Here is a 15447-nt window from a genome sequence, read left to right on the forward strand (position 1 = left end):
TATATAAAAAAAGAAATTAATAATAATAATAATATAATTTATATTTTACTGAACCCAAACTTTAAACTGTATTTACAGGTGTAACTCAAATTGATTTGTACCCTATAATAAAATTTGAGTCAAACCTGTAAATATGATAGTTAATCACAAAACTGACTGTGATTCCTCCTTTCAAATCACCTAAACCCATGCATTTAATTTAGTGCAGAAATTTGAAGAAATACATTTCAAAAAGCAGACATGAAACATCAGCTTTCATTCAATGATTTTTCATAACCAACGTGAGTTAAAAGTTGAATAATCTGAATACACCGCAGCAAATTCCCACCTAACACCCAATAATAAAAGGATGGTTTATAATAGCTTATGGCATGAAACAAACACCGCAAGGCAGATTTAACAGCCATTTTCTAAGACTACATTCTATATCCGTCACGGGGTAATGGGATTGGGTGGTAAATTACCCTCAGAGACGGAAAATCTGGATACAGTTCACACACAGCGTCTCTGGTGGAGGCCTACTGGAATCAGCACAAGTCACACACACACACACACACACACACACACACACACACACACACACACACACACACACACACACACACACACACACACACACACACACACACACACACACACACACACACACACACACACACACACACACACACACACACACACACACACCAGAGTCTGAGTAGTAGGATTCCTAACTCTGATAGCATCAGTTCCTGAACCACTATACCAGTGAAACATTTGGGTTTGTCCCAAAAGCAAAGAGAGGGGAAGACTAATACCATCAGAGGAAATGTGCCACAGCACATTATGAACCAAGCTGACCCAGACTGGATAAAGACCAAGAAAGGTTAAAGTTAAGATAAGTAATAGTAGTTTGATACAGTAAATACATTTGTTTAAATCACAGCAGGGTGCAAGTAATTGCTTTTGAGGTAGGCCCACACAGAATTTGCATGCCGATTGTACGCATTTAAGTTTGTGTTAAATGAAGCTAAAAGTAAGACATTCTTTGATAAACTCTTTCATACACTAATTAAACATTGATAGTGAACAACAAATGTTGCTATCAATTGGTCAGAGACATATGTACTGCCACAATTTTTTTTCAGGTGTTCGACTAAAAGTGGCGCTGCTCAAACTGAACTGAGATATCATTCACATTTATTCTAAGTCTTATTGCAAAACATTTCATTGTAGCTGTATACTGTGAACGAATATAAAAAGCTAAAGAACACAAACAAAAGCAACTTTTGTCAATGGTTTAAAAATACCATAGCAAAAACAACTAGCCTAACTAATTTAAATTTCAAGCATTATTAAAGACAAGTAAACAGTAATTAAAAAAGAACAAATAAACAAACTAGCAATTGCACAAATAAATACAACTGAATTAATGGTGTGTTCACACCGAACGAAAATTTAATTATTTGCGCGTGTAGATTACATACAAAGTCAATGCAAAAACGCGAATAGACGCGTCATTCGCGACGCCCGCGCAACGCATTTGCTGCAAACGTCTTTCGCGCAAGTTGAAAAATTTGAACGAGCGAATGTTCAAGCATCTAACTAAACGCGATAGACGCGTATTTGGCGCTCTATTCGCGTTCGGTGTGAACACACCATAAGATATGACTTAAACAGTGTAATAAGATTTTCAGGTATTCAGGTACAGAAACTGTAATTAAATGAAAAATAACAGCACTTTATAAAATATACATTACAAATATAGTTACAAAAGTTATTCAGTCAAGAACAGCTAGTTAACTTTTTCTTTGTATTTGGTTGGCTGCTGTCACTTTAAGAGCTGCACGCATACTGTTACATATGCATTTTCATGTTCAACTGTTTATGTTCACTTAAAGGGTCATGAAACCATAAAACAAGTCCCGAGGACTTTTCTATCCCATCAGAGGTATGTGTGTGTCTAAAATGTTACCCTAATCGTTTTACTTGCCTTTTGTTAAACAAGCTCTCGTTATTAAAATTCTAGATATTTCGATAATAGCTCAATTGTATGCTTAATTCGTGTAATTAAATATATCCCATGTCATTGGGGTTCAGGGGGTGCGTAGATCTAGGCTATGCATGGAACATTTTTTAAGCGTAAAATATATGATTCAAATATATGCATTTATAGTGTGTATATAAAAAAACTATATATTTTATAATGATATTATAATTATATATGTACATTAATATGTTTTAAATAGAATTACGTAGCAGGGCATTCAGCTACTTTTGAAAGGACAGTAATAAAGTGGCAGTGCATTTCATTAGACTTTAACTTTGCCAGTTATAAAAAAATAAAAAAAATCGAGCATTTCCTCACGTTTTACCACTGATTTTTAGTGACAGTCGATATGCATGGGCCACTGGCAATGACAGTGCCCCCCCTCTCCCCTGCCGTGCCATACCACACCCACTCCCTCCCTTCTTCTCACAGCCATTCACGCCCATTTAAGTTGCATTTTTCCAAAAAGATTGTGAGCCAGACTTGAGCTGAAAGAGGGGGGTTTCATGACCCTTTAAGACATAGCCGACTGTTTACGAGGATATTTTGACATATTTTTCCGTTCAAGTGCAAAAAGAACCAGAAGAGAACTTAGTTCAGTATTGCGCAGTATAAAGTATGAGATACATTTTTGTGAGTGTGCTTTGAATGTGTGTGCAGCACAGAAAACAGTGAACGGATCTTCCTGTGAAGGTTAAAAAAAAAATGCACATAAAAGGAATCAAAAAGAGGAATCGAAATGCGCACATATTATCGAGTCCCCAAGCTTTTGGAATTTTACAACCAGTTCCTAAATCGAACTCGTTACCCAACCCTAGACACCAAAAAACGTAGACACCAAAAAAAAAGATAAACAAATATATACAAGGCCACAATTTTTATCAAATTTTATAGCCTAAACCCCCCCCACACAATTAAATCAGAAAAGTTTACACCAAGGACAAAACATTAAAGTTTGATTCTAGGAGAATAGGGCAGTTAGGGGTGGGAATCTCTAGGCACCTCACGATTCGATTACGATTCAGAGGCCTGCGATTCGATTCTAAAGCGATTATCTGAATCTTTGTGTGTGTGTGTGAATATAAATACTTTGCTTTAAAAGTACAAAGTAGTGACCCATAAAGAATTAACGTACAATATATTTTATTAACATTGCAAAGAACCAACAGGAAAATAAATGTGTGCCTGAACTAGCAGCATACTTATAGTAAATTAATAATATAACAACAACAGGTGTTCTGACGATTCATGCTACCCATCGAGATGTGCTGTGATACTTACTGGTTATGCGCATGTGCAGACTCATTTTTCTTCTGCTTACCACGCCCATAAATCTATGCATCCTTGCTGTGGAGACTTGTAGGAAACTTTTGACAGGTCAAAGATGAATATTTGATGATAATTTTTACTTTTCACACCGTTTTAAAAATAAAAACAGTACATTATACTGTACTCTTAACTTCGAATTTTATTATAATTTTATTTCATATAATAATATCATTTTTACTTGTTATATCAAATGTGATAATTGCTAGTTCATTTAAAATATCAAAATATGCTCCCCATACACTTACCCTGATTAAAATGAAATAACGATGTCATAATATTGTGAGATTTACACCATTATGGAAACAATAGAGAATGAATCAACATTATCTGTGATCGATTCGCGTTTGGGTAGCATTTTTCGACAACGCAGCAGAAATCGTCTGAACACCGGTACAGCCCAGAGCCATAGAGAGAAACGGCTCTGGTACAGCCGAGTGTTTTTCCTCCTCTGGGTGGAAACGTGTCATTTGGCTTCTCATATTTGTCGTGTTGCCGAAATATGTTAGTTTTATTCTACAAAGCTTACAACTAGTGTGGCTCTTGTCCAGCTCCTTTCCCCCTTCAACTTCATAGAAGCCAAAATATTTCCACACGTCAGCTTTTAACGAGGGTGTTTGGATTTCGCGCTCAGCCATCGCGTCTCTGTTATGTGCGCACGCCACAGACAGACGGTCTTGGCACTGCACTTCCGCGCTTCAGAGTTCGGTCTTTTGCGTTCCGTTAATATAAAAAGTCTACATATCTAAATAATCGATTTTTGACATTTGTGAATCGATTCAGAATCGTCCACGTCCGCATCGCGATGCATCTAAGAATCGATTTTCCCCCCCACCCCTAAGGGCAGTCCACACCACAAATATAACGATAACAATACAGAGGAACAACATAATTGGAATCACTTTCAGAATTTTTATCCAGCTGATAAAAACATTGACAGCCGATCAGAATCCAACCGACTTTGACAAGCTTGATCATTTAAAGTTGACATAACTGCAGCATGCACTTGCAATAAAGAGAACGCTGCCATGTGTTAATGTGGACACTAATATAATTTTGATTAAAAGACTTAAGATAGTGAGAAAAAAACCTAAAAAGTAAAACTAATAATGTACACATTTCATTAAATTGCAGCCCATTTTTACAACCTCAAAATGGCATAAAATGTTTTCAATTTAATTATGAAATAATAAAAACAGATCTCTTTTCAGCAAGATCTGGGTAATCCCTCAATCTTAATGGGAGGTGTAGACCTACTTTGGGGTTGGCAAGCGTGTTGATGACGTTCCCCAGGGCGAGGAGTGAGCGGTTGATGTTGGCCCCTTCTCTGAGACGAGCCCCATTGGCGTTGGTCGCACTGGCTCTTTCTGAGCCGGCCAGGTCGATTAAGCTCATCTTGGCCACACGAACATTTGGATTGAGACTGGCTGTTTTATCCTGCTGTCTCAAGTAGATCTGAAGAAAAAAGATGGAGCGAGAACATTTCTCAGGCAGACTGAATATTTATATTTTCACCTGACAACTTTATAAGCCAGCTGACACTGGTTTAAGTTTTGCAGTTATCTCTGAAACACCCAGATCAATTGATAGATGACTGAGATGTTGGATTGCAGAGAAGATCAAAGCTTTATTACTTTAGAAAATCACAAACTACATGTTCATGAGTATAGGTAGGGCTGGGCGATAAAACGGTATCGGTATTTATCAACAGTACATCATTGTCGGTAACGTTAAATGGCAAACGTAATGAAAGCGGAACGAAACTGCGCTACTCATTATTTCGTGCTTCACAGACTGTTTATCAGTTTGGACCAATGCAGCGTGAGCCGATCTTAATCAAGCAACACAGTTACTACACAGCGCTAAGATATCCAGTAAAGAAAGCATTTGAATTTGCCACATAAGTAATAACATCGAGATCTAGTGAGAAGCATTCAAATTTCTCCGTTATAAACGGATCAAACAACGCTGACATGGAAACCAGGAGAAACATTGTGCCATGCCCATGAATGAACTAGTTATAGGCTTTAAGATCAGCAACATTCACCATGAATTTAGTGTAGTAACACTAAATGTAACCATGGAAGTTTGGCAGGAATAGTAAATGCTTTCAAGTACGTCACACATCATTATCCAGCACTTGAAAACTCAAATATTATCATATTTTAATGTTATTTTTAATGTGATGACCGAAAATTTTTTTGTTCATCCTTCAAATATTACCCCATTTATAAAACTAAAAGTTTCAAGATGTAGGAAAACACACTTATTTAAAAATAAATTTTCTTTTGATAAAAAATAATAATAATTAAATCAAGGAAATTTCAATGGCATTTTTTTCTTTTTGCTGTATCGAAAACATTTCTAACCGTGACACCACTGTGACGCATCGAACCGTGAATTTTGTGAACCGTTACACCCCTACTTATTACAGATGTTGATCTACCTCAAAGTTTGCCTTGATTGTTCTAGTGTAAATACACTTTTTGTAACATTTTATTTAAGTTCAAGAGTTTCTTTAACACTTACTTTTTTATTTTAATATAAGACAAAGAAGATTTTTTGTTTACATTTTTGACAGCTAAAAGTAATATCATTTGTTGTTTGCCTTAAAAATGAAGATAAATAAAATAAAAACAGTGGTTTAAATTCAAACTTTTCTACTTGTCTTAAAAAAAAAAAAAGATTATAAAAAAGTTTATCAATACCGAACAATATGAAACATTATATTGTGCGTGCCACATTTTTTAGCTATATCGCACAGTCCTAAGCATAGGAATAAAATAATCAGAGAAGCCAAACAGCTTGATTTGTTATTGCCTTGTCAAATCTTCCAGGAAATACACAAATAGCATAAAAATCAAATTGTCCATTCACGCAAGCCAACTGATAGCTCACACTCAATATCAAAACGAGAGGATTAATGTAAAGTTGCTCAGGCCCATAGGGGTGCCCGCACACAAAATGAGGCCTAACAGCATAAAAACAGTTACACAGAACCGGATGTGATATTTACAGAGAAAAGAGCCAAAATAGCGAGAAGCCTTTTACCTGGAATACGGCGTGGGAGCGGGAAGACGAGGCGTTCATGTCAGTGGGGTGCTGCGTCCTGTTTCTGTTGCCATAGTCAAGAGCTTCAAGGATGTTCTCTGCAGATTTGGGCTACAAAGTGTCACACGCGCGCGCGCGCGCGCACACACACACACACACACACACACACACACACACACACACACACACACACACACACACACACACACACACACACACACACACACACACACACACACACACACACACACACACACACACACACACACACACACACACACAATCAGACGAAGCAAACCAATGACAACTCTTTGTGGTCTATTGTGACATGAATCAGGGTCACAGAAAATGCACAGATGACACATGCAACTTCACCTGGTGCAGGGTGAGTCCTTGAACCACAACTCCGTTGGAGCCATCCTCTCTCACCGCTAATGGACCAGAGTTAGTAAGCAAATCCCGAATCTGTTCATTATAAACCTGTTCCAGAGACAGTGCAGAACACAAAAGGGCTGACTAACTCAAACTGCACAAGGAACAATGAACTAGAGCTAACACAAATATAGCACTTTTTGTAAGGTGCACTCAGTTTTTCCTCTCGGAGGTGCACTCAGTTTTATTATAAAGGTACTTTAAAAAAAAGCATTGTAACGAAAATATTTTGCTTTTGTGTGATTCTGCATCCACGCTGCTAAGTGTCAGTAGATGACTGCCATATTTTGACTAGTGCAAAAAACAAACAGAGTGCACCTTTAAAACATGCACAGTACCATTCAATAGGCTGAGGTCAGTAAGACTATATATTCAAGATCTAACTAAATTGAACAAAACTGTTACAAAAATTGGAATATACATTAAAACATTCGCAAATAAAGCAGCGTTATCATTCCATGTCTTGGAAGAGAACAAAATTGTGACTTCCTGGGGAATTGGCACAAAAATATCTGCAATGCAAATGAAAAATAATATCGGTAAAATAAAATTTGTAAAAAAATTGCTGCAATCAGGGAAGCCATTAGCCAGGTTTCAATAACAGATTTGCGCTAAACTTTTGCAAAATTTTCGAAATGTCGATAAAAAAAAAAAACTATTGTGAAACGATGGTGTTTCCATTCAAAGATGTTATGTGAATAAAACGTAATTATCCTCTCGTGACAATTAATTCCAAAAATCATGACAAAAGATGTGGTCTCCAACATGGTGCCCGCGGGCACCTGGTAGCCCGCATGGAGTCTCTGAGTCGCCTGCCGAGCACGTTCTAAAAATAGCCTGAATTGTCTTTCATTTAGTTTTTTTTTATTATTATTTATGATGATGGCATAAAATGAGAAAATAACTAATGGTAACATTTCATATACCATTAAAACATAATAAAATAATTAAAAATATTTAGAATCTGCACGTCGAGCACGTTTAAAAAAAAAAAAACGTAACGTAACTTCAGTGAGTTGAGGCGGTCGCGCGCAGACCGATAAATTTATACATAAGATAAATTGAACTATAAAAAATAAAAAAAAGATTAATTATGGCTGACGATGCAGGTCATGCAAAAAAGAAGACTTATTATTTTAAAGAGGAGTGGGAGACAGAATTCCTCTTCACTAATGTTAAAGATAAAGCTGTATGCCTCATCTGTGGAGCACGCATTGCGGTTGCCAATGGTCTCCAACACGTCATTCGCCTGCTACCAGTAGCTCGTGGCCTGATTGGAGGTAGCTCACCAAGGGGGCGTTCACATATCGCATCTTTTGCGCGCTCAAGTTCGTTATTTCAAGTGTAGGAAGCTCATAATTGAAGCGACGGACTCATTTTTTCCATGCGCAGCAAGATGAAAAATCCATTAGCTACTAAAACTTCTTTGTCATTGTGGAGAGCGCAGTGCATGGTTGCATAGCAATGAGAGACGCCACGGGAAAATCGGAACGAATTTTACTATTAATAATGAAAGATAAGCTAATGTGCATTGTGAACGTCAGTAATCTATCTTTTTTGACTCATTCTTTTTATAAAAATGATTTAATGGCTGAAATATGCGAGCTTTTTATAAATCTTTTTTTGTCAAAACTTTATTTGAACTTGTAGGCTACATGTTAGTAGATAACATGTCGCAAGACACTCCTTTAAAATCTGACCATTATTTTTAATGTTGTTATTTTGTTTATGTAAACCAAAAGTGCAAATGAATTCTAATTATATTTGTTATTTGCTGGTTTTCAACATAAACCTTGGTGAATGGATTTTATTGTGTAGTATTAGTACTTTTTGAACAGGATTCTGTGATAACTGATCATTTTGGTCACTATAATCATGAAATGAAATTTTCAGGCCATTTCATCTCTAGTTAAGATGCACTATAAAATCAACTATAATTATGTGTTTTTATAGTATAATATGCAAAGTACAATTTTCTTTTAAAAAATGAATCTCTAATTCTGTTCTTTTCTCTGACATTTAAGGGTGACATATAGGCCTACAAAAACTCTTTTAGGTCTAAAACAGTTTAGATAGTTGTTAATATGAGAGTTATGAGACATTATTTAAGAGATTTAAGTATTGTATTAGCCTACATGAGTAGCTCTCGGCCACTATATTTTTTAAAAAGTAGCTCTCAAATGAATAAAGGTTGGAGACCCCTGTGTTAGTAGGTTTCAGTATATTTCAGCCACCACACCAGCCATTATTTTTAATCGAAGACGTAGGCATGATATCTGTAGGTGACCTGTAAATTCGAAAAAATTGTTTCCATTGCAGTTTTCCGAAATATTCTTTTTTCAAATTGCCTGAAAACCCACCTCATGTGAGCGTAAAAACCTTTGACTTTAAAAAATAAAATAAAAATTGTTTCCATTCGGCGTATTTTCAATTTGAAGGGTAAAGGACACTTAGCTATTTTTGCTCTTTTTTCCAACATCATAAATGACTTCCATCTCAGGGGAGACGACGAAACACGTTGCGTTCAGATGCCTGGTGTTTGGGAACGCAATTGTGTAAGATAATGGGAGGTAATTAAACTAAATCATTCAGACATTGGCTCATGAATTTCAGAATGATCATAACAATAAGACTTAAATTGTAATAATGATGCTGAAATTTCAGTTTTGCTATCACAGGAATAAATTACATTTTAAATATTAAAATATGTTATTTTAAAGGGGACCTATTATGCAAAATTCACCTTTACATGGTGTTTGAACATAAATGTGTGTCGGCAGTGCACGTACACAACCACCCAATAAGTCATGTGACATAACCTTATGTGCATTTGACAGTTTAAAGGCCATTTTGCAGGGTTAATTTTTGAACGAATTTGTACAATTTGCTTGTTGGTAATAAACATTTAAACTGTTATCCATTGTATTTTATGTTGTTGGGTATCACATATATAATATAATATAATACAAAAAAGTAGGTACTATCTTACAACGGTTTGCAACGATTCTCTTTTCCCCCACAATGCATTGCATTACGTCACCTTGGGGAGAGAATTTACCAAATTCCGCCTTGAGAGCATAGATATTATATAGAGACTAGATGCCCTATTGGCCGCTGGGCACTGAGAAATACGGCCGCCATCTTAAAACGGTCTTACTCCTAGTTTCGTTGCGTGGCAGCAGTTAAGATGCCAGAGCACTGTGGAGCATTTTCCTGTTCTAATTGGCGGACCATCGCAAATAGGGCCCAGGGGATTACTTTTCACAAGTAAAATTTAACATTACCATACTATTGGTTGTATTTTGTGAATAGAATATTACCAGAGAGTTAAGAAGGAGCAAGGATCTTTGATATTACTGTACTGAAATCGTGGCCAGCTAGCTAGGCTATGTTTACTGCACCGACCGGTGTTCATCCGGCTATGAACTGAGACTTGATAAGTCATATTCCATAACACTGACTTAGACTGACACAATAATGCTATTGTAGAAATAAAACAAATATTACTTTGGCCTGCGAATTTTACACAAGTGGCACAGACTGTATTATCAGTGTTGGGCAGTCACTATAGTAAGTATACTTGTAGCTTAACTAGTAATTTAGTATTTTGGTGGTAGCTTCACTATTTCACGTGTGTGTGTGTGTGTGTGTTGGGACTCGGGAGGCGGGCTGCTAAATGTCAAGGGCTGGGAAGAGATGGATGCAGAAGAACGCGGTAGTACAGTGTGTGTGTGACAGAGAGAGACAAATATAAAAAGCTTCAAGTAGACTAATATAATATAATCATATATTGTTTATTCAACTTATTAAAATATCTGACTTTACTGCCACTATCTCTTTCTGCTTCTCTTTCATATTTAGTGTGTGATTTGCAAAATACATAACGTTATCATAGCCTACATCACATATCATAGGGTGACCAGTAGGGATGCTCCGATCAGGATTTTTGCAGCCGATACCGATAGCCGATTTCTTGTCATGGTGATCGGCCGATACCGATCCCGATGCTTAATATACTTAGGCTACGTTTACACATAGCCGGGTATTTAGAGAAACGAATATTTACGGGGTGTTCGTGTAAATGGGAGGCCAAACCGCAGGGAAATATCTGCGTTTTTCATTCCTGTAAACGGGGCCTTAATATCAGACCAAGATAAATACAAACAAAATGGAGCAGTCTGATGCAGCTCCCAAGGTTTAATTAAACATTGTCCAATAGTAAACTTTGGAGGACAACATAAACATTTAATCACCTAAAATAGAGAAATCTGATGGAACTTCAGCGAACTGGATGAACTGAACTGGAGCGTGTCTGATAAATGAACCGAAAGAGTATAAACGACTTGCCTCACAGACCTGAGAACGTATAGAAAGCTTGAAATTTCTAAAAAAAAAAAAAAAAAAAACGTTAATAAAAGAAATGGGGTACTCTCTGCTTATGTAGGCTAATCCGTGAAGTGTGCATTTCTCTCTATAGGCGCGTTCACTACATGCAAAGATGGCTTCAACATCGCCAACTGTATCTTTGCAGCCAGAAAACACTAGTTTATTAATAAACAACTAAAATGTATAATGCTGCATAAACATTACTTTTGCCAGTTCTTTGTAGCAAGCTTTATGCATGCGCTTGATATGCGGAATATGCAATATTACGATAACGCTCATTATGGTTCAGTATTTTCTCCCATATATATTTAAGTAATTAAATTAATATAAATATGCGATTAGACTAATGGCTTAAATTAACTACTACTAGTCAACTAGAAAAAAACATTAGTCGTGCACAGGCAGCCCAACTTATTTCACATATTTCTTAACCAGCTGCGTGCGTTCTGAGCGAGCGGCGCTGTGTGGACTGAGCGAGCGAAGCAACTCTTCAGAAAGGCGATGTCTCTGGAGGACAATTCTCCTCCACATGAGATTCCTTTGAAACATACATGGCAAATAGCTCATTTTTTTCATTGTTTCTCTACACATCATAGTAATTCTACACCGGCGGTGACATGACTGCCAAATCATTTAAGTCCCCACGCATCATGCACCTTCTCACGTTTTGACGTAATCAAATTGTGATCGGTTTGTGAGATCGGCCAAGTTTAGTGAGTACCGGTCGAGTCATAAAATGTGATTATCGGCCGATACCGATCTCCGGCCGATCGATCGGAGCATCCGACCAGACGTCCCCGGTTTCAGGGAACAGTCCCCGTTTTTGGTTGCCTGTCCCTGGCTAAATACAGAAAAAAACTACCTCTGTCCCCGTTTTGTTTTTTAAGAAACAACATTAGGTTTTTCAATCAGATTGATAGTCAAAATGTCCCGTGGAGCGGGTGACCGGTCTAAGATGGCGGCCCCACGGCTCGTCCGTGCCAGTAGGCAGTAGCGGTCGATAGGGCGTCTATCTATATGATGTTTATGATTGAGAGTGACTGGAGAGATGAGTAGTAGACGAGAGTATTCAGATAGCGCAGATTATAGATAAATACATAGATATAGATAGATAGATAGACTATATATATAGATAGACAGACAGATATATAGATATAGATAGAAAGGCTAGTATATGCGGCAACTGCACATCCAATGGCACGGGCGCCTCTGACGTGCGACCAACTCTACGTTGTCAATCTACCTACTATACAGGTCCTTCTCAAAAAATTGGCATATTGTGATAAAGTTCATTATTTTCCATAATGTAATGATAAAAATTAAACTTTCATATATTTTAGATTCATTGCACACCAACTGAAATATTTCAGGTCTTTTATTGTTTTAATACTGACGATTTTGGCATACAGCTCATGAAAACCCAAAATTCCTATCTCAAAGAATTAGCATATTTGATCCGACCAATAAAAGAAGTGTTTTTAATACAAAAAAGTCAACCTAATTATGTTCAGTTATGCACTCAATACTTGGTCAGGAATCCTTTTGCAGAAATGACTGCTTCAATGCGGCGTGGCATGGAGGCAATCAGCCTGTGGCACTGCTGAGGTGTTATGGAGGCCCAGGATGCTTCGATAGCGGCCTTAAGCTCATCCAGAGTGTTGGGTCTTGCGTCTCTCAACTTTCTCTTCACAACATCCCACAGATTCTCTATGGGGTTCAGGTCAGGAGAGTTGGCAGGCCAATTGAGCACAGTAATACCATGGTCAGTAAACCATTTACCAGTGGTTTTGACACTGTGAGCAGGTGCCAGGTCGTGCTGAAAAATGAAATCTTCATCTCCATAAAGCTTTTCAGCAGATGGAAACATGAAGTGCTCCAAAATCTCCTGATAGCTAGCTGCATTGACCCTGCCCTTGATAAAACACAGTGGACCAACACCAGCAGCTGACATGGCACCCCAGACCATCACTGACTGTGGGTACTTGACACTGGACTTCAGGCATTTTGGCATTTCCTTCTCCCCAGTCTTCCTCCAGACTCTGGCACCTTGATTTCCGAATGACATGCAAAATTTGCTTTCATCCGAAAAAAGTACTTTGGACCACTGAGCAACAGTCCAGTGCTGCTTCTCTGTAGCCCAGGTCAGGCGCTTCTGCCGCTGTTTCTGGTTCAAAAATGGCTTGACCTGGGGAATGCGGCACCTGTAGTCCATATCCTGCACACGCCTGTGCACGGTGGCTCTGGATGTTTCTACTCCAGACTCAGTCCACTGCTTCCGCAGGTCCCCCAAGGTCTGGAATCGGTCCATCTCCACAATCTTCCTCAGGGTCCGGTCACCTCTTCTCGTTGTGCAGCGTTTTTTGCAACACTTTGTCCTTCCCACAGACTTCCCACTGAGGTGCCTTGATACAGCACTCTGGGAACAGCCTATTTGTGCAGAAATTTCTTTCTGTGTCTTACCCTCTTGCTTGAGGGTGTCAATGATGGCCTTCTGGACAGCAGTCAGGTCGGCAGTCTTACCCATGATTGCGGTTTTGAGTAATGAAACAGGCTGGGAGTTTTTAAAAGCCTCACGAATCTTTTGCAGGTGTTCAGAGTTAATTAGTTGATTCAGATGATTAGGTTAATAGCTTGTTTAGAGACCCTTTTCATGATATGCTAATTTTTTGAGATAGGAATTTTGGGTTTTCATGAGCTGTATGCCAAAATCATCAGTATTAAAACAATAAAAGACCTGAAATATTTCAGTTGGTGTGCAATGAATCTAAAATATATGAAAGTTTAATTATTATCATTACATTATGGAAAATAAGGAACTTTATCACAATATGCTAATTTTTTGAGAAGGACCTGTATATTTCTGTCCATTTATCTATCTAGCTGCTAGCTATTTATGCTAATGTTTTTCTATCTGCCTATCTCTCTCTATACCGCCCACACAAGCACCTGCCAAACACAGCGACACACACGCGACGGCTACGTTTGCAACAACATTTTCACCAGAGGAAGAGATAAACGCTTAGAAACGCCCATATAGCTAGCATGATGCCTTCTATTTCTAGATGACAAAGACAAAGTTTACCAGTACTACGACAATGTGACAAAGGTTACAGGTACTTATGTGAACTAACGTCATGATCATTGCCACTAGATATAAAGAAAACGTTGATTTTTCACTCGGTGCTATTCAATGACAGTAAAAAAAAAAAAAGTGTCGTTATTGTGCACTGCTGCTCGTAGACTAGCTCCAGTGCTCATTGCTGCGTTGCTAAATGATAGCAGCTCACCAGGACACTTCACCAACTCTCCACTCATTCTCCTAGGACCATGCATTTAATTGGCTTTGACGGCCATCAGTTCTTGGCAATTCATCATATGGCCTCTCACGTCTGGCAGGTTCGAAATTATACGGCTGCGGGCTATCATACATGTTGGCTGTTGCCACCTCTTCCTAATCCCAGTCAGTCGCCATAGTTCTAATACTAGGCTGAGGCTACATTTCCTCCACTTCTCCCTAACGTGACGTCATCACAGAATTGCGTAAAAAAAAAAACCCTGTTAATACCAAAAACGTAAAAAACTGGTCTTTAAGACCATTTTTGAGACATTTTAAAAATGATATACATATCTTGAGGGATTTATGTACCCATTAATCGACAGTGGTGGTTAACCTGCAACATGGGCTTTAATCGCAATAAGACGCGAAAGAGAGCTAAGTTTAATAAGTGCGTATTAAATTGATACAGCTTTAAAACGCATGCCATGCAGATAATAAACTTTCAGAACTGCAATGTCACGTGAGCGTGACGCGATAGAGATGATAACCAAAACCAAATAGATGTTTTAGTTTCTGGCAGAGTATCCAAGGCACGAGATGTAGCCTACTTCATTTGCATTTAATGATACAGGCATGAAAACAGCATATTTTTCCTTCCACTCAAAACAGGCATTTACAACATGGTATAATAAACGATCTGTGGGGTATTTTGAGCTGAAACTTCAGACACATTCTGGGGACACCTGAGACTTATATTACATCTTATAAAAAGGGGCATAATAGGTCCCCTTTAAATTGTAACAATATTACTGTTTTTTCTGGATTTTTGTTCAAATAAATGCAGCCTTGCTGATAGTGAGCATAAGAGACTTCACATTTTGAATGGTAGTGTATATCAGTGATAGGAGACATAAAATACTAAAATCCTCCACCTATCAAGAAGTAA

At 37.9% G+C, this 15447-nt stretch overlaps 1 protein-coding gene across 1 annotated transcript in view; it reads right to left on the reverse strand.

The window, feature by feature from the left end:
* kif18a (kinesin family member 18A) overlaps window positions 1–15447 on the reverse strand; it is a 38618-nt gene that overhangs the window by 21359 nt on the left and 1812 nt on the right. The window contains exons 4-6 of the mRNA XM_077228669.1: window positions 6782–6886; window positions 6407–6517; window positions 4613–4810 (exon numbers count right to left, since the gene is read on the reverse strand). Of these exons, the coding sequence (XP_077084784.1) occupies window positions 4613–4810; window positions 6407–6517; window positions 6782–6886 (414 nt within the window). The remainder of the gene's footprint in view (window positions 1–4612; window positions 4811–6406; window positions 6518–6781; window positions 6887–15447) is intronic.

Source organism: Siphateles boraxobius, unplaced genomic scaffold (genome assembly GCF_051911475.1).
Source record: "Siphateles boraxobius isolate OS27281-9 unplaced genomic scaffold, OSU_SipBor_1 130, whole genome shotgun sequence".
Classification (NCBI taxonomy): Eukaryota; Metazoa; Chordata; class Actinopteri; order Cypriniformes; family Leuciscidae; genus Siphateles; species Siphateles boraxobius.